The sequence below is a fragment of the Pararge aegeria genome, chromosome 3 (assembly GCF_905163445.1).
Source record: "Pararge aegeria chromosome 3, ilParAegt1.1, whole genome shotgun sequence".
Classification (NCBI taxonomy): Eukaryota; Metazoa; Arthropoda; class Insecta; order Lepidoptera; family Nymphalidae; genus Pararge; species Pararge aegeria.
Genome location: NC_053182.1, coordinates 7278980 through 7302567, shown reverse-complemented (window position 1 = coordinate 7302567; position 23588 = coordinate 7278980). Strand labels below are relative to the sequence as shown.

General features: G+C 35.8%; 2 protein-coding genes across 2 annotated transcripts in view; one reads left to right on the top strand and one right to left on the bottom strand.

Moving 5' to 3' along the window:
• The first annotated feature begins 308 nt into the window (after window positions 1-308).
• LOC120636113 (transport and Golgi organization protein 6) lies at window positions 309-5338 on the top strand. Its single transcript, XM_039907413.1, has 5 exons — window positions 309-719; window positions 1695-3706; window positions 3880-4102; window positions 4222-4373; window positions 5004-5338. Exons 1-5 carry the CDS (start codon window positions 668-670, stop codon window positions 5319-5321), a joined length of 2757 nt encoding a protein of 918 aa, XP_039763347.1. The 5' UTR covers window positions 309-667; the 3' UTR covers window positions 5322-5338.
• Window positions 5332-23588, bottom strand: part of LOC120636122 — a 29430-nt gene continuing 11173 nt past the window's right edge. Inside the window, exons 2-6 of the mRNA XM_039907423.1 lie at window positions 14428-14582; window positions 12430-12670; window positions 10361-10625; window positions 8492-8688; window positions 5332-7295 (exon numbers count right to left, since the gene is read on the bottom strand). Coding sequence (XP_039763357.1) covers window positions 7024-7295; window positions 8492-8688; window positions 10361-10625; window positions 12430-12670; window positions 14428-14582 — 1130 coding nt within the window. The 3' untranslated portion in view covers window positions 5332-7023. The remainder of the gene's footprint in view (window positions 7296-8491; window positions 8689-10360; window positions 10626-12429; window positions 12671-14427; window positions 14583-23588) is intronic.

The window sequence follows — 23588 nt, the reverse complement described above, 5'->3', positions numbered from 1 at the left end:
TTAATTCAAAAAGGTTGCTTCTCACCTCTTCTTCTGCGTTCTGCAAGGCAAAAAATAATAGAAATAATTAGAGCTAATTCGGAATAATATTGCAAACGCATCTTGCAAATAGCAGCAGAAATAACGCCACTAAATAATTTTTATATTATTGAGGAAACTATTCGGGCAAAGCGCTTTAATTTCAATAAAAATAACATGCATCAATATAAAAGTATCATTACCATATAAATACCTTAGCATCGATTAAATTCGTTAGTTTGTAGTGAACGAAACTGATCGGTCGCAGTACTAATTGGCTATGCGCGAAATTCGTACGCCACGCCGCCGCACCGTTGTACGGTGGCGAGTAGGTCACTGGCGCAAGGATTTAAGTATTTATGAAAATCGCAACCACAATGAATGCATTGCACAGCATAATTCTATATAGATTAGAGAGCATTTGATTCAATTAATTGTCTGATGGCATATATAGCATATAGGTATAGCAAAACCGTCTGTCATTCAGTAGTCAAAATATGTCTATTGAAATTTTCGTTGGTAGCGGCCTGTGGTGGCGGCTCTTCCTTGTTTGCATATTTGTTTAGATCAAAACAAGAAGAACGTGTACAACGTTTAGTTCTTTAAAGTCCCAATAGAATAAGGCTACTTACTAGTAACTTCATAAATCATGGCTGATGTTGGAGTTATATTTGATCGAATAGAAAAAAATTTAGAAACTGGTAAGTGCTAAATTAGATCAATTCAATAAAATGTTAGTTAAATTACATAATAAACCTATAATAATAAATTCGTCTTCTCGCTGCCAAAGAGACTGCTACTGGCTACTGCTACTGGCTACTGCTACTGGCTACTGCTTCTGGCTATATATTTTCCCTTCTCCCTGGGCCTAAATGGGTCATCTTTTGAAATAAGTTGCCAAGTGTAGTATCCTACTGTTTTTTCCAAAATGAAGTTTCAAAGTTAACTGATAAAATTTTTATAAACCATAACTCAATGAAACTTAATTTATTTTACTCAATAAACAGCGGTTTTTACTTTTATCTGTAGTTTCGATTTATAGCACGGTTATTCTAGATGACGTCACCAATAAAATCAGGGCCTTATTGTGAAATTTGTAACCACAGTACCTAAAAAATGCGATCAAGGGTGTCGCTTTTTAATTTTTTTGATAAATGTCTATTACTACTTCATGACATGTGTTGTGTGACATGAATTTTTGTCCTTATTTATCCCAGAACTGGTATGAGTTGGCCTCTCGGCTGGTACCATTTTATTGTCAAGTTTTGGGACACCTGTATATTTCTTGTGTGCGTGTGTATGGCACTGAACTCCTCCTAAATGGCTGGATTTGAATGAATTTTTTGGTATGCGTTTGGGTGGCACCCTGGATGGTTAATAGATTCACAAATCAGCCTAACAGATGGAGCTGGGGACCGCTAGTGAATATATAATAAATAACAGTACATGACAAGTGTATGTTATGCATGTAAGTGTGTTAGGATCTCAAAGTGATTAGGAGCGAACCCCTTGGGTTGGGAGAGGCCTTAAGTCCAGCAGTGGGCTGTTATAGGCTATAAACAATTTAATAATATTAGTTTCATGCAAAGGCAAAATCTAAAATGATATTTTATTTTTTTATGTTTTGATTATGTATAAATTATAATATATATTATGGTGTATGTCTATAATTTTAGAGAGCAGTAGTGAATTTATGACAGCGGTTTTCAACAAAAAGTTTATAACATCTAAAGACAAAAACAGTGAATTAACTGATTCATATGAAATTTTAAGCACACACTTAATAAACATTATTCAAGAAATAGACACACTAGCCACAGAAATTGAAAGGAATGACGATTTTCTTATAAGTGTAAAACATCAGAAAGTTCTACGAACATGTTTTCAAATAATTTCATCATTCGGCATTGCCTCATGTTTGATACCTGGTTTAGGCATAAGCTTATCAAAGAGATGTATTTCAGCTAAATCTTTACCACAGCTAACATTATCTGATGAACAGAAATATAAAATTTTAGTGACATGTACGGATTTCCTTCATAGAAGTTACAATGTACCAGTTCTGAAAAATATTATAATAACATTTCATTTAATTGACTATTTGGCTGCTTTAATACAACTAGCATTTGCTCCTTTAAAAAAACCTGGAGTTTATCCTAAGTTTACTATGTCACAAGAAATGTATGATGAATTGAATTCAGAAAGACAAAAATATGTTGAAATATATGAATATTTGGTTAATAATTGCTTTCAGCCAATGCTTATGAAAGAATTGTTAATGCTACAAAATGTAACAGATCAAAAATGTCCATTGTTTGTTAAAAGAGTTATAGCAAAAGAGTTGAGTAGGCGCCTCATCGCCTCTGGTGGCTTATTGAGTCTGATTAGATGTTTTATTGATAATCAAGATATGGATACTGGACTTGATTGGAAAAAAGTTGAAATGATTTGCAAAATAGTCTCAACTAAACATGGAAACATAGATGAGAGTGAATATCTAACAAACATTACATATCAATTGAAACACATATTTGCAATAAATAAAGTGAAATATATTATAACTGCTGTTTCTTGTCTTATATCTTTATATGACAAATACAAGAATGTAGAGCATGTTCAAAATTTAGTAAATGAGATATTTTACACCTTAAACTATGATGTTTTGACGTCAAAATCAAGTTTTCCTGGCACTGTTATTCTTACTCCTCAAGAAATAGAACATTCCATGCAAATTTTGTATTCCTGCACAAGTATGAGTCAGGCCCACATACCACCTGAATTAATAACACCTAACCTGTACATACTTTTCCACCTGAGAATGAAGTGTACAAAGAATGAGATGAAATTGAAAATAACCAATATAATTTTGAAAGCATTAGAACTGTGTGATAATACTGAAATGTGTGATTTACTAAAGAAACTATTATTTGGGCAAATCAATGCAAAAGAAGTGGATGTCCTTATTGAAGAGTATAAAGCAGGTTTGACAGTCAAATATGTTAATTCTCATGTTGAATATCCAGAAGATGAAGCAGTAATAAATTTTGTGGAAATTTTCAATTCAACCGAAAATAATACCCTCATAAGTAATTTATTTGAAGCGTGCCTGCAAATATTTGTAGATATAAGCAGTGAGAGACTGGCGAATACCAATACTGATACTCTATTGAGTTCAGATGATGAACCTACGTTACTTAAGTCAAATGATGAGAAGTATGCTCGGATCCTGACTATTTTATCGGAAATATCAATGACTCCAAAAGTTATGAAGGTTTTGAAAGAAAATCCTTTAATAGTAATTAATTTTGTTGAGTCAATCTTACTTAACAATATTGACAATACGACTGATGAATGTCAAACAATTGCTTTAGTCCTATTAAATACAATATTATCTAATACTAATAAGGCACACAGCTTGAAAGATAAACTACATAGTTTTATTCCAAATTTAGAAAAGCTTTGCAATAGTGATTCTGCATACATCAAAATTTTGTGTAAAGAATCAATGTCTTTGATAAAATCAGAGTATCCTAAAGCTACAGACAGTGCATTTGAAGAAGCACTATCGAATATTTTTGATAATCTAATCCCTATGAGAGCTCATGGAATCATTGAGCTCAGTAAACTAATAGATAAAACAGATCCTGAAACAATATCAAAAAGGCATTATGTACTTTGCCTACTGCAGGTGTGTAGAGTATCAAATAATAATAAATATGAAAATAGTGGATGCAGAATAAGTGATCTATATTATAATAAGTATTTTCTTTGTATATAGAAGTTATTGATTTGTCGAAAATAGAAAAAAAAATTGCTTTTGCAAGTTTCATTTAAAATTTAATTGATAATATATTTTTTTAGGAACAACTCAAAGATCCAGACTCTTACATTTACTTATCAACCATAAACTGTATTGCAGCACTTGCGTTACATTGTACTGATGATGTTTTAAGTGTCTTATGTAAAGAATATTTAAATGTTTCGATTGATCATCATAATATAGAAAGTAAGGAAAATGAAAACAAAGCTGCTGAATTAAGGATGAAAATTGGCGATATAATCGTCAAAGTTACCAAGAGATTAAGTGAGTTGACATAATAGCCTATGGTTTTGATAATAAATCTTAGTAACTTTTGAATACAACACATATTTTTCTTAAATTGTTAGCAATACATAGAGAATTAATTAGTTTTTTTTTTTCAGATGAAATGGCTTTAGTACACAAGAATATTTTGCTAAACACAATACTATGTGCTTGCAGAGATGAAGACCCTTTAATAAGGGCTTCAGCTTTGTCGAACTTGGCAGAAATTGCATTGATACTGAATTATAAAATAGGCTCAATTATATATGAGGTGATTTCTCCTCATATTTGTAATATTATAGTTTATCAATCTATTTATTTATTCATACAATGTTGTTTCATGTAGCATAAAGATTCTTCTTAAGCTGTCAAACGTGACAGGATGTGTCAAAAATATAGGATACAATTACAGCTGCAGTGCTGCGATTTTTACTATGTGGTACCTTACACATAATTTTTATCGTATACAACCTTTTTTGCATATTTTTTGAAAATTTCCTAAAAATATATTTTATCTTATGCGAACAATTTTCTGGATTCCATAGTCAACAATGAAGCCTTATGTTCGACATCTCCGTCCGTCCGTTTTACCTGTCCGTCCACGGCTCTCTCTCTTAATACTAGAAAGCTGTCATTTAACGTTAGAATACATATAGGTACCTAAATCACGTTTACAAAATAACTGTAAATCACTATTCACTTCGGATACCACATTCATTAAAAAATATAATGCGAAAATGGCTTCTGGTTAGTAATAATTTAAAAAATCCGTAAATCTCAAAACTCCAGGACTTTGTATTTTACCATTTTATTAGATCTATTTGCTGCGAAAGATCCGTTATTAATGATTTCAAAAGGAAACCCGTGTACAAATGCTAATATTGCATTATATATTTTTCAGGTTCTGCTTTGTATTTGGAGTATAATAGAAAGCGATAAAGCAATAGAATGTCGTAGAGCTTCTGTGATGGTTATAGCTAGTTTACTGAAAGGATTAGGGAACGAAACGTTGGTAGAATTAAAAGAAAACCTGCTTCCCATTTACAGAACTTTAAACAAACTGTACAAAGATACGAACGAAGATCCAGTTCTGCGACTACACGCTCAGTTGGCTTTGGACGAACTTAATGACAATGTAAAGCAATTCTTGTTCACTGAGCTACCAATTGAAAAAGAAATTTCAATGTTAAAGGAACGAAATGATATATTTTTTAAATAAAAATCCATTAAAATCAATTAAGGCATTTTATTTATATTAGTCAGTAAAGCAAACAACACAAACACCAGCGAGCCACACTGCAACGCATTCAATAACAAAAAAAAATCGAAAGCAAAGCCCATTCCAGTCAGTCGTTAATCGTTCGATTTTTAAATTAGTTTCACAGTTCAGTGACAAAGTTCAGATTCAATCATCAGATTTATGTGAGATCGTGGACGGCTTGAGACATGTTGCGCACGAGACCCAAATGAGGCAAGGATCCAAAAGTTCACGAACATTAATATAAAGCCGTTTATGCTTCTCGTGAAGCGTCCGTACTTAAAACGTACAATAAAAGTAACGCCTCATTATAAGTTTAGATCCGTGTCTTGTCCCGGACTCGTACGTGGCACGGCTCACGCCCTCCACTGCTTAGCATACATCATTTCTAATGTTAGACAGAGACGTCCGGGGCGGGCCCGACCGATCTGCATGATCATAATACACCGAATGTAAACCGGGTTGTGGAGTAGGTAAGTGAAGTTGTCGTAGTGGCGTAGTGAAACGAATAATTTACAATACGCAAAGCAAACCCGTGTTCACCCGGCGGCACTGTTCAACAGCCTTGGCATGACCGTAGCACGGGCTCGGAATGTACACGGATCTTGCATGGTTTAAAATGTGAATTGAATTGGTTAATACACATACTGTTAGAGGGCTTTCTATATCTTTCTGTCAGTCTGTATCTTTACGTAAGAGAGTTCATACATTTTCTGCGAGATTTCCAGGGGACAGCTGCCCTCCCCTACCCCCGCCTGGGTACGCCTACTTTCGGATTTTAGTAAACAAATTAATTTTAAGGCTTCAGATTTTTTTTCTTGCAGATTGATCTTCTGAGCGATTACTTCCTGAAATGTGCGTTGCGATGCGGCCAGCCCAATACCCGAAATATAAAACTATAATTATTATTGGTGAATAGTGAGATACCTTATGGCAATAGTGGCGTAGTGAATTAATAATACTGGCCAGATGTAAACAGATACATCTGCATATTATATCTAAAAGTTGTTTTAATCTTAATTCTTAAGTAACTTAACGCATGTATTTCTAATAGTTTTATTAACTTACGATAAAATTATATTTACAGTTTCAATACTCTACTAATCTTGTCCATTCTGATCACGCATTTCTCATACGTGGAATCTCAATAAGTTGATGTTATTTAGCAGAAAGGACTCAATCTGCTCAAAGTTAACTTTTGGTTTTACATAAAAAAAATACCTAGCTAATTTGTGGTTTTGTAACCAGTAATAAAAAACTTGGTTTGTTTACTTTATTCTTGAATCTTTTTTGCTGAACGATTAGACTTTGCTCCTTGGGGCATTTTTAGTAGGCATGAGGTATCAATGACTAAGGCCTCTCCCAAGGAGTTTGCCCATAATCACCAATCTGGACAGACGATTTGGTGATCGCAGTATATGGTAGTAGTAGCTCAGAGGACGCTGCTGCACACTCTTCGTTATACTCGCTTAATCACTTAATAGGAAGGGTGTAGGGTAAGTATATTCTTATCAGCCGTCACCACGCGGCATCAATCTAAACTAACTCTGGTTGAGGGTTGAGCCCTTTCTATTAAACTACGCCCATTATAAATCCGTGGTAAAATCCATTAGTAAATTAAAGTAAAAGCGGTTTGTCAAAAATTAAACCCAGTCTTAAGATCTTAGGCCTCGGAAGAATTATCTACTTCACTGGGTTTCTTTACAGGCTCATCTTTTTCCGAGAGTGTTACAGAGTAAACCGAACTTTTGTCGGAAAATCTGTCTATGTTCCTCCTATTGAAAATCCCGCTGCGTGAAAGTGACGAAACTGTTGATGTGGAAATGTTGTCCACGCTTCTACTAGCTTGCGGTACCATCTTCCAGATAAGCAAAGCAACACCTCCAAATGCAGCAACAACTAGGAACATAACGAGGGTTATCTCTCCAAACATACCTGAAAGCAAAGTTTGTTTTTTATTTCGTATAAATTTGACGAAGGTACACAACGTGTAACTGAATTACGAAAAACTGTTGAAGTTACATAAGGAGTCACCAAAAGAAGCATGTTTATTTTTCCCTACAAACTAAGTCAAAATATTCTAAGTGTTAACTTATGACAACCCTAATGAAGATAAAAGACCGACACGTGCATAGCACCTACGCTACACGACGCTACCTAATAAAGTGACTGGAGCCACTTGATTTTAATTTTGCATGTGATGTTAGGGCTGTATCTGATTTCTTTCAGTAAAAGCTATGACAATGGTTTACTCAAAAACTATTAGCGTTTCGGTTTCGGCGCAGATAAGTCTCAGAGAGAGTAAATAATGTACCTCAAAAGCCTCTGAAGTATTATTTCAGTTTTCATTTACACGTTGTAGATAGATCCACACATTCTTCTGCCGTCATTATGGTATAAGCCTACGAAGCATTTGAGAAGCAAAGGCTACGGTTAGTACCGATGCGATCACTTCTGAGCATTGGAGAGACAGAGAGTGGAGATCAACAACGCTACTCCAATGGGGGCTTAATAAAGTTTTAAAAAACTGTCATATCCCTACCAGATTAGGACGCAACTCTGAAAAAGTAAGTCCGCCTTTGCATACCAATGTTAGAAATTATAAATTTATTTTTGCGTCTCATTATGTTGTTTCCGACGAATTGCTGTGCAGTAAAGTGTTATTCTATCTATCTATCTAAAAATAATCACTCCGTGGAAAATGAAACCGGCTATGTGCGAGTTGATCTTGCACTCGAACGGTTCCGTCACAAGGTGCAATACTACATTTCTGAGTAGTAGTAGCATTATTAAGGGGGCAAAAACATACAAGAACACGTTTTCTTATATGTACCTTTTCGTATCACATTATTAGCATTCTACTTTTTTATTATTTTTCGCTGTTATAGCGGTAATGGAAATGTAGATATTTAAGAAATGTTATAATTAAGTTAACGAATATAGTTATCGCCATCATCTCACTACCATGCACATATTTCTTATGTACCTAATGCACGCATCATCGATGGCATGATGAGGCCATAGTGCCATCTATGGGCTAAATTTGAAGGTGACTGACAAACAGACGTACAGCGCAGGCTTAGTAATATGCACCTTTCGGATAAGTACATAACGCTAAAAAGGTAACGTACTTGGTTGAGCTTCATCCTTCCTAGCCTCAAGTCGAGCTGGTTGCAGACTATTATCATTTATCTCTTGATCGTCATACGGTTCCACGATCCCATGGGGCTTGGTCTCCACTAAAACATCGCCAGGATTAGCTTTCGGCAGATTAATTCCAGCTCGGACTGTTAGTGTTTCTGGTTTGTATGTGCAAAGGACTAAAAACCTGAAACAGTATATACTTAATACATATATTTTTTATTTTATTTTTAATACATTAATATCCTACGACAATACAAACATCGCTTTCTAGCCCCAAAGTAAGCGTTGCTTGTGTAAGTGTTACTAAGATAACTGAGGAATATTTTTATACATCATCATCATCATATCAACCCATCTACGGGCACGTTTCTCCTCTCACAGTGCAGATTAGTGGACTAAAAGAATAATATACATAAATATTAATTATAATGTACAGATACGAGTATACACCCATTCATGTTCATTACAAATATTTTCCAGTTGCGGGAATCGAACCCACAGCCTCGGACTGGGAAAGCAGGGTCATTGCCTACTGCGGCAATCGGCGATCTGTCATTAAAATATCCGGATCATTCATTGAATATGTTACTAATTTGTAAGCTCACTGGTGGAAATGCAATAAAAAGGGTCCTTAAAATACGATATTTTTGTTAAGAAACTGTTAATATTTAGGTTATTTTCGGTACAATATGTCATCAATATCATCAACCCATTACCGGGCCGCTACAGAGCACGGGATAAATGTAGAAGGTTTCGGCCCGAACTCAGTCACCCCGAAAGGGAGGCCGACGCCGACCGATTTGAATGGCACCGATGCGTTTGAGTGGCACCCTGGATGGTTTAGATTCACAAATCAGCCCGACAGATGGCGCTGGGGTCCGCTAGTATGTATATATTTTTGTCATTCCCTTACAAGTTACTACAACTTTTTTTATTTTTCTGAACTTGATGTGAAGTACAAATAAAGAGTATAAATATAAAGTTAGCCCTTGGCTGCAATCTCATCTTACAAGTGATGATACTAAGATAGACTCTTAGAGGTAAGTATGACAAATTACAATAACATAATATGATTTCCACACGGAATTATAACGGAACGCCGAAGCCTCTCACCGGACCAGACAAGAGAAAATTCAGAAATTAACAAATTGCTCTCACCGGGAATCGAACTCAGGACCTCCGAATGATATGACCCCCCACCAATCACCACTGCGCCATGGAGATTGTGAACAAATGCAAGAGTAGTAACATATCATCATTTACAGCCTATTTATGGCGCATTGGGCACAAGCCTTCTCTTTGATAGTATTGAGGGAATAAGTTCAGTGTCTCACCACCACAACTATTATCACATGTTAGTGAGTATAACTGGTTACTGGGACCGACGATGGCTTCTAGCTAGCTGGGTCTAAATCATTTTTCTTTAAAGTAGAGAGGTGGGTTTTAAGCCTACTCCGTTCAGGCTAGGCGGGCTTAAAAGGTATATATTTTTAAGAGTAAGTGATGATGCACATTGCCTTCATAATTACACTTTAGTAATGACTAATAAGCACGACACTTCTGTTGTAAAATCAATTTTCAAATGTAAGCTGGGACTTACCAGGTTACCAGGCAGAAAACCCCAATTCCCAACAATTTTAACTCAACCCGGAAATCGAACCCAAGACCTCGTTATCGCAGTAGGTGATCTTCAGCTTGCTAACCACGAGACTAAAAAGCTAGAATAAATAACTTATTTCCACTGATAATAACAAATACAAAGCATCTTTGCACCTAGAGGCCTTGACCAATAAATCATTCGCCATAGAAGCTTGAAAGTGAAAATGTTTGCACTTTTTGTTCAATATGTGACTCACCGGCGTGTGCTGTGTGTCAGTATTGGCAAGTTCTCTTGTACGATCACGTAAGTGGCTACAGTAGTGTCATTGACCTCTGAACCGCATTCGTCGTGGTGTATTCTCAGGATATATGCGTCCTGGGCACTGTTCGGGTTTCCTTGGATTGAACATCTTTCTGGACCCCCATCTACGGCCTCGACAGCAATCCGACCACCGAAATATGGGCCAGTCGATACTTCAACTTCGCTTGCATGAGGCAAGCACTGGGTAGCTCGCGCAGAAACTAAAATGAAATTCAATCAAGTTTAAGGTTATCTGTTAGATACACACAAACCTAACTTAGTCGATAGATAATCATGGATACACTCCTTTGGAGTATTGGACACTACTTTGCACTCTCTGTTTGGATAATGGATAAACTCGGTAAGAGAGATAAAATATAATTTGTTTAGGTACTAATTTAATTTATATACTATTTTTTAATTGACATTCGATGATTATGAATTTATTATTCCATACACTAAAATTAATGACAAATTTATTATATTCAGCCGACATATTTTGATTATTTTGATTTTGTTTATTTGATAAATTTTTTAGTTATTATATAAATGAATTTGTGTGAATAAAGATTTGCATATCATTGATTTTGACTTAACCTGTATACCTACAATGTTTCATGCAAATAAAAGAATTGAATTGAATTAAATTGAATAAATTACTGATATCTAGATAAACTTTGGTACCTACTAACCAGTAGCGTGCGCAGGATTTTTGGCAAGGTGGCATAAAATTGAATAATCCTCCTTGCATACAAGTAACATAAAAACTTTAAGGGAGGCCTTTACCTTAGTAATAAAAGTATACTCTTCTGATTCAAACCAGGATACCAGGAAAACTTTCATAGCTTTCGTCATTCGTTGTCATCGTCTCAGAAATATATTATTACTAGCTGTTGCCCGCGACTTCGTCTGCGTTTGATTTTGTTTTTAAAGTATTCAGTATCACTAAGCCTTAAATAATAATGGTAGTATATATATATAACATGTGACTGTCAATTAATTATAGACAAATAATTTGCAATAAAATAAAATTTCGACTATAATTAAAGATCTAAGCTATCCTATCTCTTAAGTTGGAACAGACTGCTCACGGTGTGCCCATTCAATTCAAAATCGGTTAAGTAGTTTAGGAGTCCATCGCGGACAAACATCGTGACAGGAGATTTATATATATTAAGATGTTAAAAACAAAACTGTTTAATAGGCCAATTCGAATTAAAACGAATGTGATGAAGGAATTAGATTCCTTAGAAAGACCATTTTGATTATTCTGATCATTGTGTTTTCAAACTTTGTCAATAAAGGAAGCGAATAAATTGTGCACGGTAAGCTCCAAAAAAAATTCTAGTACATTTACTTACCCTTAACGTTTGCCAGAGCATACTTTGTTATTGAGGCGGGCTAAAGGCTTCTTCTATATTTTATTTTATTAACAGAATAGTTCTGAGGCAATTTGGCGAAAATTTTAGTGGGTACCAATCAGTGGCGGATTTACCAGCAGGCTGAGTAGGCTGGAGCCTAGGGCGGCAAATTTTAAGGGGCGGCAAATTTAGTTCATAAATTTATTATTTCGGTTTACAAATTAAAAAAAAAAAATATTATACACAGTGTGTAATTTACACACACATAATACGAATTACATATTTTGTAAGTATTGTATAGTTTTAAGACATACCTTACCTTACTTTAAAAGTGGTATACGATTGAGATATTTTTTCCTTAAAATAATGTTTTTTGATAATTCTTTGCTGTAAAAATAATCAAGGATCTAACACGGTACCATAGTTCTCAATAATAATAACTATATGAGAAAAGTTGATGTAACGAGGATGATTGAGCACAAATTATAAAGTTGGAATTTTATTGATAGAAAATTGATATGATTGTGGACTTAGATATCAAAATTTAGAGGCGGCAAAAATTGAATAGCCTACGGGCGGCAAATCTATAAATCCGCCACTGCTACCAATATAGTTTAGTATTATTTTTGGCTAATAAAATTATGTAAATAAATTTGGTACTTACATCCTTTTGTGGGTACTATGATAATTTTCGAGCCAATGGAATGCGGGTCTGCCAGGTCTCTAGCATCCCGCCTCACCGGTCGCACTTCGAAGGAGTACGTTGTGGCCATACGTAAACCAGTGATATACGATGTGTAGGTGCGACCACGCCTAGGAGTCGGAACGGACGCTTTGGCTGTAGTTGTTTCCACATTTATCCCACCCATTTTGGCAGACCTCTCTTCTTCGATGTTGTCGACTACCTGAAAATTATATCGATTTATTTATAGCATTGAAATCTCTCCGCTTAAACACGGTTTTTTGTAGAATAGGTAATATTATCATGATTTCAAGCGATAAGCGTCCACTGCTGACCAAATGTGTTTCGTAGAGATTCACAATCCTCCGCTTCTTCCATTCCCTGTGCCTTGCTAGTTGCTTGATGTCTTGTCCACCTAGTAGGTGTCTACCTACGCTGAAGTCTTGACCTTAGGCCTCTAAGTCTCGGCCCTCTCGAACTAAGTACCTCTTTCTAATTTATTTATACTTAGTTATTGTTGACGGACCAAGCAGATGGCCCATCTGATGATAAATGGGAATCTGAATGGTAGCTGTTGGGCCCCATGTGCCTTTAATTACAAGCAACCAGAACTTTAACAACACAGCATTGCAGCAATGCTAAATGGCGGCAGAAATAAGTATGGCGGCGAGCTTTTTCACTAAATACTCTGCTTTTACTAATACCTCGCACCTCTTTTGTTTCAGAACTAAAATAGGTTTTCTATGAATCTTATTCCCGATTCAATTTTCTCCGAGAAACGAGCTTCTGAACTTTCTATAAAGCCATCATGTTTGGAACACCGAGCACTTCACTACGAACTGATATTATACATTATGCCTACCTGTTTTAATAGTAATCTAAGTGTTAAATCAGAGTTGAATAATATCATCAGTAAAATAATATGATGCGCTTCCGCAAATTGTTAGGTCGTACGACACAGTCATGGTGTGGCGCGCACGGAGAGCTATTATCCCCCGTTCTACAGTCGAGAGTGGTACCAACGGTTACCAGAGCATTCCCAACTATCTGAACTTGAGTGCTTATGCAGCATGAAACTCGGGTTGCTTCGAAAAGTGACTAGGACCGTTTTTCACCGTACCTATCGGTAATAGGTAAGAACTTTGCTCGCTACCATTTTAGACTGCATCATCCCATACCAAGTGGCGTGCACTTCATACATGCACAAAAGCACTGCCTACCCTAAAATACTTGTGTAACTCATAAAGGGGAAGGATTTTTCCATTTTATGCCATTTTCCTTCTTTATGCATACCCTGGTCAAAAACCATGTGCACGCCAATGCCAACAGGTCAGTCAGGGGCTAAAAAAAGAAACTTTCCTCGTTTCGACTAATATGAAGTATTCGGATTTCAGTCCGCTATTCACTGAGATCAATAATTGTTTACGATTTGCTATTCACTGATATCGGCGATTTATTTATTTACTAGCTTTTCAATGGAAACAAGCAGTACTTTTATTTATTACACATAAGAGTAATGCCGTATTTTTATATCACATAAACCAATGAAGTTCCACGACTTAGTTATACATAAACGATAACATTAACCACAATTGCTTAGAAATTAAGTACAAAGCGAAAATTATACAACAAAATTAGAGTAAAATAATTAAAACAAAAAAAATTAAAAAACTTTTTACACTTATTTTGCCATAATTCCTAAAAGTGCCAATTTTGACGTGAAAAATGTCCGTATTTGCTGTTGAAAGCATTGCACTCACGAGATGAAAGTTATTTTCCGAATACCTTGTCTTCCATCTAGCCCTCGCAAAGGGAGGTTAACGTCTTGCATTAAACATACGACATGCAAGATCGATAGAAGACGTTAAATTTGATGGAATTTTGGACTGGTCCATTTATTCTAAGGCAAAAGTAGTTGTAAATAATTAATTATTATACTAAACTGGTAACTATACAAGATTTATTCAAAACATAACTCACCTTTGTTCTACATCGGTATTGGCCCCAGGCTTGCAACTCGCAGTAGTGTATTTGAAAGGCCAACAGCTTCCTGGGATCAGATTCTTCTGTTTTGCCGTACTCCCATCGAAGGCGTACATCGCGGAAATCCGGCTCTCCTATTAGGTGTAACACCTCTGTGAAGAAATGTTTATATTTAGTATGGATGCTTCTATAAAACGTGCTAAATTAGACTTCTTTACTTTAGTTTTTGTCCACAATGAACATATATAGCTGAAAAGACAGCACTTTTAAGAAACTTTATAATTTAAATGTACAAGCAAAATTCAATTTTGAGGGAACCTTCGCATATTAGACAGTCTTAACTTTGCTCAGCATAATCACAGCATGATACTATGCTAAACATAGTAGACTCGGTAAGTTGAGACCTACTTAAGATATAACAAAAATAAGTCAAACACCGCAAAAGAAAACACTTCAACATTTATTGAGTAGTCTAAGTGAAAAATCTTGTCATCTACAAACACCGTTACGCTATTAGCACTTCATTTCCAAAGTCAATTTCTGTAATTGGTTTCCTTAGACCTCGAGACGCTCGGATGCCTCGGCGAAGCAGCGATCCGCGTACCCTATTAACCCAATGACTTGTTCACTGGGTTGTCCATCATCAAGCAAGTAATATGACCGATGTAATGAGATAGCTCTCGATTACAAAAACACAGAAATAAGTAATCAGACAGGAGAGAAAAAGAGCAAACAATGAGAGCAATAGTGACATTAAACAATAAGCACGGTATAAGTATCTGTGGGTAGCTACCTAAATAACTATATATGGTGGTACCCTAAGTATTTAATTTTTTGTTTTCGTATCCTTACGATAATAAGCCAAATTACTGAGATTTTTCCGATTGACTTTAAGAAAAAAACCGGCTCGAAAAAATAATATTGTATTAAAGCATTATTACGATCGAGCAAATACACGTTTTTTTATAGGGAACAGTTATTTTACACGGATTTATTATTATTTTATGGGGAACAGTTCATTAAATATATAAAATAAACTGGTCCCATACAAAAACTTCCCTGTTACCTTATAACTTTGTTACTGTTCCCTTTAATATTTTCGTGCCGTGCCGCACTTATAGGTAAGTACAGTGAGAACTACAACTCTCTACATTACAATTTATAAGATACAGCCCGACGTATAGTCAGACAAACGGACGGAGGGCTTAGTAACAGGCATGTTAAAAATATCGGTAATAATAACATCTCTATCCTATCTCGTCGACTTCAGTCATGTCCCGTATCAAACTAAGTCAACATTGCCACAAAATGTGTAAGTAAGTATTTATAATCAATTTAGGAATTGATATAACTCTTGCGGAACAATCCTAACTATATCTTCCTAATATAACGCTATTATAAACTGCTTACCTGTAACTTCTAGGAATTTCAATTGCGCATTGATAGAAGGTAAATGTGAGTGCGGAGGTAGTTAGTTCGCTAAACGACACCTGCAGGCGTAATCTCAATACAGCCCTCCGTACGGTATTCTTCCCAGATACATAGTAATAGCATACGCAATGGTAATGAGAAATTTATCTATGTGGGGCGATAAAGTGTTACGTTTGGAGCAGTATTTTTCTCGCTTTATCAATGTAGAACGTAAGGAAAATCTTGATTTTATCTGGAAAGCGCAATTTTAATGGCAAAATGTTCTACGTTTCTAATACAAAAACTGCAGTGCAGAATCTGTTGATAACTTCTATGAGAAAGCTATATTTATATTATATTTCAGTTTCATTGACTTTATTATATTACAGACGGCCGATTGGCGCAGTGGGAAACGACCCTGCTTTCCGAGTCAAGGCCGTGGGTTCGATTCCCACATCTGGAATTTTTTTGTGTGATGAACATGAATGTTTTTCAGTGTCAAGTTGTTTATTTGTATATTATAAGTATTTATGTATATTATTCATAAAAATATTGATCAGTTATCGTAGTACCCATAACACAAGCTACGCTTACTTTGAGGCTAGTTGGCGATGTGTATATTGTCGTAAGTATATTTATTTTTTCTTTTATTTATTTATTGATCGACTTGGATAAGGCTTTTCACCACAAGTCCCTTTGTTGAGTATCTTCAGCCCAGTCATAAAAATAAGAAATTTAGCGCGCCACAATTTTTTGGCCTTTGTTTTTTGAGGAAATCTTCATGGATGCGGACTTGTGTCGGGCTTCATAGTAAATTCAAATTCAAAAAATTCTTTATTCAAGTAGACCTATCACGAAGCGTTCTTACATATAAGTTTACACTATTGTGCGGTGACGGTGATAGGTACGGTGATAATATACGTACTTCTACCGACTAAAACGCCGCGCTCACTGTTTCAAATGTTGCCTTGCGGCTGGTTCACAAGAAATGTTTCGATAAAAACAGCTACAAGCGTCGTATTGACAAAAATTATAAAGAGTGGAACTGGATACAAATTTTTAACCTAAAAGTACATTTACCGTGGCCAACTCTCATTCCCATTCAAGAATCTTTGCATGACGTCAACTATGAGCTTTTGGAACGTATGACAGAATTAAATTAGTTAATAGGTTTACCTAATCATTAATCTGTAACATACTGACTGGTCAAAATTGTGACAGTTTAAATTATACTTTACTGAAATAGGTTTTTCAGCTGGTTGGCGCAGTGGGCAGCGACCTTGCTTTCTGTATCTAAGGCCGTGGGTACGATTCCCACAACTGGAAAATTTTTTGTGTGATGAACTTCAATTTTTTTTCAGCGTCTGGGTGTTTATCTGTATATTATAAGTATTTATGTGTATTATATTCATAAAAATATTCATCTTAGTACCCATAACACAAGCTACGCTTACTTTGGGGCTAGATGGCGATATTTATTTATTTTATATATTTGATCCGCATATTTGCATAATGCAGATGAAGCATCATTTTGTTTGTATGTATGATAATAATGCGCATATCATTACAGGAGGATTGGTACTTTCTTTTTTTGTTCGAAAGAGGTTTTATTCCATTTGAATTTAATAATAGAACTGAAATTACAAAAAAAATAGGAAATCAACCGCGATTGCTGCTATCGAATAAATATGCATTGGTTAGTAGGTATTTAACCCCAATAACTTTACACCTGTACCATTTTTTTTTACAGATTTTTTGGGACTGTGACTGGGACTGGGAGCTAGTTGTAAGTAGCACATAGGTAGTATCCAAGCTCGATTTCAGAAAAAAATATCTACGAGGTACTTAAAGGTTGGTTTAAGAAGTTTTTAAAGACCTTCCCGGCGCAGCGATGAGCGCTGTGGTTTTAAGTTAGAGGTACCGGGTTCGATTCCCGACAGGAGAGATTAGGGAATTTATAATTTCTGAATTTTCTCTGGTCTGGTCTGGTGGGAGGCTTCCGACGTGGCTAGTTACCACTCTACCCACAAAGACGCGCCGTTAAGTGATTTAGGGTACGATGTCGCGTAGAAACCGATTAGTGCATTTGTATATTAGGTTTAATATAACTGTAACACTCCGTAAAAGGTTAGCCCGCTACCGCAACGGTTTTTTTTTTTTGGCAAATAAAATATCTATCTTGCACTTTTGTTAACGATAAAGTTATTACTGAGTAGCATTTATGCTTGATACTGGCTGCCGTATTGTTTGGGACCGGACGTAGCCACTGGCCTCGCACGAAACACCGATGTCACAGATGAGGAACACTACCTACAGTGAATTTATAATTATAATATGGTTATTCATGGTTTACGAACTAACGGTCCCCCGCCACTTCATCCGCCTAAGCGACTACCTTAAATGACAGACATAAGCTTTGTCGGACTTTTAAAGGAGAATAACTCCGTCCAACATAATTTCGCCGTAATTTAAACCATATTACGACAATACATCGCCATCCAGCCCCAAAGTATGCGTTGCTTGTGTTATGGTTACTAAGATAGCTGTTGAATATTTTTATAAATAAAATACACATAAATACTTATAATATACAAATAAACAACCAGACACTGAAAAACAATCATGTTCATCACACAAACATTTTCCAGTTTTGGGAATCGAACCCACGGCCTAGTACTCAGAAAGCAGGGTCGCTGCCCACTGCGCCAGACGGCCGTCAATAAAATTTAAACCGTTTACACATTGTACGCAACAAAAGCTCTTAAAAGGAATATTTTTTCCCGTTTTTGTAATTTTTCCCTTCTATGAAAAAAGAGTACATACTTAGCAGCTTGACATTAATACCCTAAAGATGATGGTAGGTAGGTATATAAAATTAAAACTTGCAACTTTCTCCGCTTTGCCACCTACGGATATTAAAACAAACAATCTAAATTAGTCAGGCAACACTGGATTTTATGTTCACGTTAATGTGACCGTAGATATGAACGAAATGACGGATGCTGATGACTGGACCGTAAAAACCTTTTGTTCTCAAATGAGGACCACATCAAATAAATGACCTGCAGCGTTTTAAGCACAGATTACTATGGATACAAGCGTAACGTTATACCTATGCTATAGATACATGTTATTGGTGGTAGTCTACGCATCAAAACTACATATACCTACAAATCCGCAGCCCGCTGCTGTTTTGATTCTTTTTATATTAACTTTCATTTGAAGGATTATTATTGTGAAAATTGGAGATTAGCTACTTTCATAAGATCTGTTGTATGATACCTCAAACTCACAAAAAAAAATTTGACTCAAATGCCATGGCTTGAAAATTATACATTGATAAAAAACTTGTCACAAAACTTTTTGATTGACAGGTTTAAAATTCAAGACTCTATTATACTATAGTAATATAGTATAATAGAGGTCACTACAGTATTAGGAACTTAAGTAAAGTTAGTTAAAGGCTTGCTGGAACCGCCCATTGATAAAGTTAGTCAATTAAATTATTGTACTTGTCCGAATGACTAAGTCAAACCATTAACATTAATGAACCACATAAAAATTAAAAGTAGTACTTTTAATATTATGGTTACGAGGTAGAAACGTTTCACTTATAACAGTAAAGTCATTAGGTTAACTAATGTGTGCAGCCAACCAACAAATCCTACCTACTCTCGTTTGAAGGCAAGAGATATTCACATACAAATTGCTCCAGTGACAATAATTTAAAAGAGGAATTTCGTAAAAGTTGGTGCACTTTTTTACCAATAAAAACCATTTTAGCTGCTTACTTCTGTGATCTACTGGGTACCAAAGAGTACCGACCACAGATCATTAAAAAGTATACAATCAAGATTTAGGTTACGAAACTATTTCATTGATTGAGAAATTATTGCAAGTGATTTCGTCGGTAAATTGAAGCTTTAGATTTAAGAGAGGTTAGCCAAAAAAAACGTCTTCCCATGGCGAAATTTCCTTCTGTAGGTGAAGAGTTAAACAAATTTCTAGTGGTTTTATATGACTAATACCGATGCCAAGCAATGTCCTTTGTTGTTATGGTCATTGCGCCTGCGTTAGGAGAGTCGATTGTGTAGAGCGTGTGGTGCGAAACGGGTAATAATTCAAACAATGAAATTCACGCATTCCGCTCTTCCTGTCACCAGAGACTTTTATAGAAAAAAGTAAATACATTTTAATTTATTCAGTGATATGATGATACAATTGGGGTTTTGGAAGAGAAATATAGTTATAAGTTCGCGACTATAACTCGCGACTTCTGCGCAGAATTGCTCTGTTTTCAAATTCCTCTGTAGGTAGTTACGCTTCTTAAAGAATCCTCTTCCTACCTAAATAAAAAGTTCCGCAAAAAATGGTGCAGCCTTTTATGCCAGCATATACAATAATTTAGATAACTCCATGTTAATTTCTCTACCTGCCGGCGTCACGATCGTTTTGGCCGTTGCGAATATCAGGTTCTTAAAATATCTATACAATAATATTCTTCTCAATGCTGCGTCAAAGTAGGGCAAACCAATAAACTCATTATCATTTATAATATAAGATTTAAATATGATACTAGATTGATAAAAAAAGGAAAATTAGGACAAGACCGATCAAAAGTGGTGCATAAAATTTTAATGAATCCACGCGTCTCCATTAGAATTTGTGTACGTTAAACGGGCGAAGAAACGATGTAAATCCAAATCTTATTGTAAAGTTGGCCGTGCGTGTAGAATCATCGTTTTTTGCTGTGTTCAATTAAAAATTGACCCACTAACGTGCCAGCAGAACAAAATGCGTCTCGGCCAGTAACATAAAGATTGAAGAACCTGGAATGTGATAACATTTGGGACGCTTGTAATAGAATCACGGGTAAGATTGGTTTTTAGATGGTTAATTTAACATAATTGAATTAAATATAAATTGGAGTTTAACTGCTCCGTTGATCGATTCTATTCCCATGACCATGGTTAGCATGTTCGACTACGGAACGCGAGAACCTAGATTCGATTCCCAGTCAGGCCAAAAATGATTAGTTATTGCGATGTATTAGTACCACCCTGCAGTTAGGATATTGGCGTTTGACTTCCTGCGTCGGAGGGCACGTTAAGCTATCGGTCCCGGCTGTTTTAATGGGCATGTCATAATAATTCTTAAATCCCTGCAACGACATTGAAGCAGCCCTTTGGACTTCTGTTTGCTGTTAATGATAAATCTCCCTCTTCTGAAGTTCTATGAGAAATAAGGTTGCATACCAATCTGTGCCACACTCTATGTAGAGCAAATCATTGTTCAAAATCACTTCTAAATTGGACGCGCATTTGCTTTTGTTAAATTCGCCAATGGATTTTGCACTGAATGACTTTATTCATTTATTAGCTGCCTTTCAATTAGGTGGACTCGCTTGCTTTCCATTTTCTAATAACCAAAAAGCTATTTACATAAAATTCTACATGTTGTTATACATAATAATAAGATATATTAGTAGCTCGAAAAACCCTATCCCTATCCTTCCTGGAGTTCATAAGCTCCAATCTTGGATATTTATTATATTCAGAAGATGTTTATTTTCGCTGAGTAAGTACTTACATAATAAAACTACAGCATTTTGTTTTTTTGACAGTGCTTAACCCTAAAAGTTTTTAGTGATCACTAGTTGAAGAAATTCCTACCCTACCAGAAATCTTCGTACAAAGCCGGAGTAAGTTAGTTAGTAACAGATAGTGTTCAGGTCAATTGTTTTTTTTTCCTTTACTATAATCGATATAATAATCTAATTGAAAACTGACCGCGTAGTCTAGTAACGGTTGTTTATCGTTTCTAAAAGTGAATAACAGTTCAGTTGCGCAACTGGATGGATGTTAAATCTCGATGCCGTAATGCCTTTACGACTTCTCTGTTATCTTGCAATTTTTCGAGTTACGCCTTCTGTTTTACGGTAATTTGTTTTAAGTCCTATTTTATTGCAACAAGTGTACGGTGAATACATTTTGGATTCCGTTGAGAAAAATAACATAATTACGTAGCTCAAAGAGTCGCGAAGCTAAAGAGACAATGCCCGGGACATAAAGCTCGGAGGGGATAGACTTTGGGGTCCCCAGGTGCTGCATTTGCGACCCAACACTGGAAAGAGCAACATGGATGGAAGCAAGTCTTACATGGATGGATTGTGGGGTTAAGTTTATAGACGACGTCAAAAAGAGTTTCAAGGTAGCCAACGAAATAAGGCCGTGGAGTGTGGAAATCGCTTCACCAGATATATAACAGCAGTGGACGTCCAACGGGTGAAATTTCAATAATGACACTCATAAAGAAAACCAAAAAACATTTAGGAGATTTTGTGCCGAGTTATTATAGCAGCTCAGAATACATTAGTCACCATTCCTCCTCGTCCCGACTAAGCGAATATATTGGAGAATGACCAGCAGTGTCCTCTGTGGTAGGACTACCACTGTCTACTGCGACCACAAACCCTACTGCCTAGTATTGTGATTATGGGCAAACTCTCCTTTTCGTAGATTATTTTAGTGCAGTAGTGGATTTTTAAAGGCTATTGTATTGTTTGTCCACACCTAGCAAACTGTGATCATGACCTTGCATTTAAATGTTGTAAGATAAAAACAGAAATAAAATCAGTGGCAGCCAACAATAAAATTACAAATTGGAATAAATGTAAATGCAACGTAGCGTGGGTTGACTCCATAATCGAAAATGGCAAATTCAAATAAGGTTAAAGAGCCGTTACTAATCGTGTATCGATGTGGCGGCAAAACGGCGAAATTAATGGAGATAAATCCAAGTTAGAACTAAAGAAAGGTGGGTATTTAATCGTCACGTTATAGACTTAGCAGTTTTGACCTAAACAAAGCTACTAAAGAAGGTACGGTCAGCGACCTGCCTTTGGTAAGGACATACAAGCACTATGTCCCACCCGTCGTCCCACATCTACTACATATCTCGTTACACGTGCTGCATACTTATCATACTTAAAGTAAAATTCTAAAACAGACTAAGCAATAGTATTGGTCGCGTATTTGGAATTCATGTGACTTTTGATCTATAACTTGAAACAGTTACAACAACTTGCATTATTAAATAAATTGTTTTGTCGTCTTCATTCGATTCATTTGTCGTGAATCATTACTTTAACAATTAATTTAAGCTCTTTTTAAAGAATTATCGAAAAGGGTTATCGAGAGTCTACGGGTGATCCTAGAGCGGGCAGTTACCTTGGCCAACGAATTAGTTTCGCCATCCAAACGGGCAATGCTGCCAGCATCTTAATTTCGGTCTCGTCTCAAGTGGTTACCTATCAGACTTCGCCGGAATTTGCACATTGTTTCTATTCTGTACTGTGTTTTATTTCATCCTTCTACTCCTCTTTACCTGAAAGAGAGGTTTCAATTTGTAGGACTCCCAGATGAACTTCGTTCTACGAGGAAGTTAATCTTGAAGGTGCCTGGTCACAAACCCTCCTTCTTCAACGGATCATTTACGGTTCAGGCTATTAAAATATGGAACGCCTTGCCGTTAGATATCCGTGAGGCACAATCGATTGGGACCTTCAAGAAACTAGTGAAGGATCATTATTTGTCTCTTTCAGCCGAACATCGCTGAAGCGGATCATTTTAAGTGTGTAATTTTAATTATTTATGTATTTCATATAAATTGAGGATGTTATATGTTATATATTTATATAGGTATTTATGTTATATATTTTATTTGTATTTATATGTAAAATATGTATA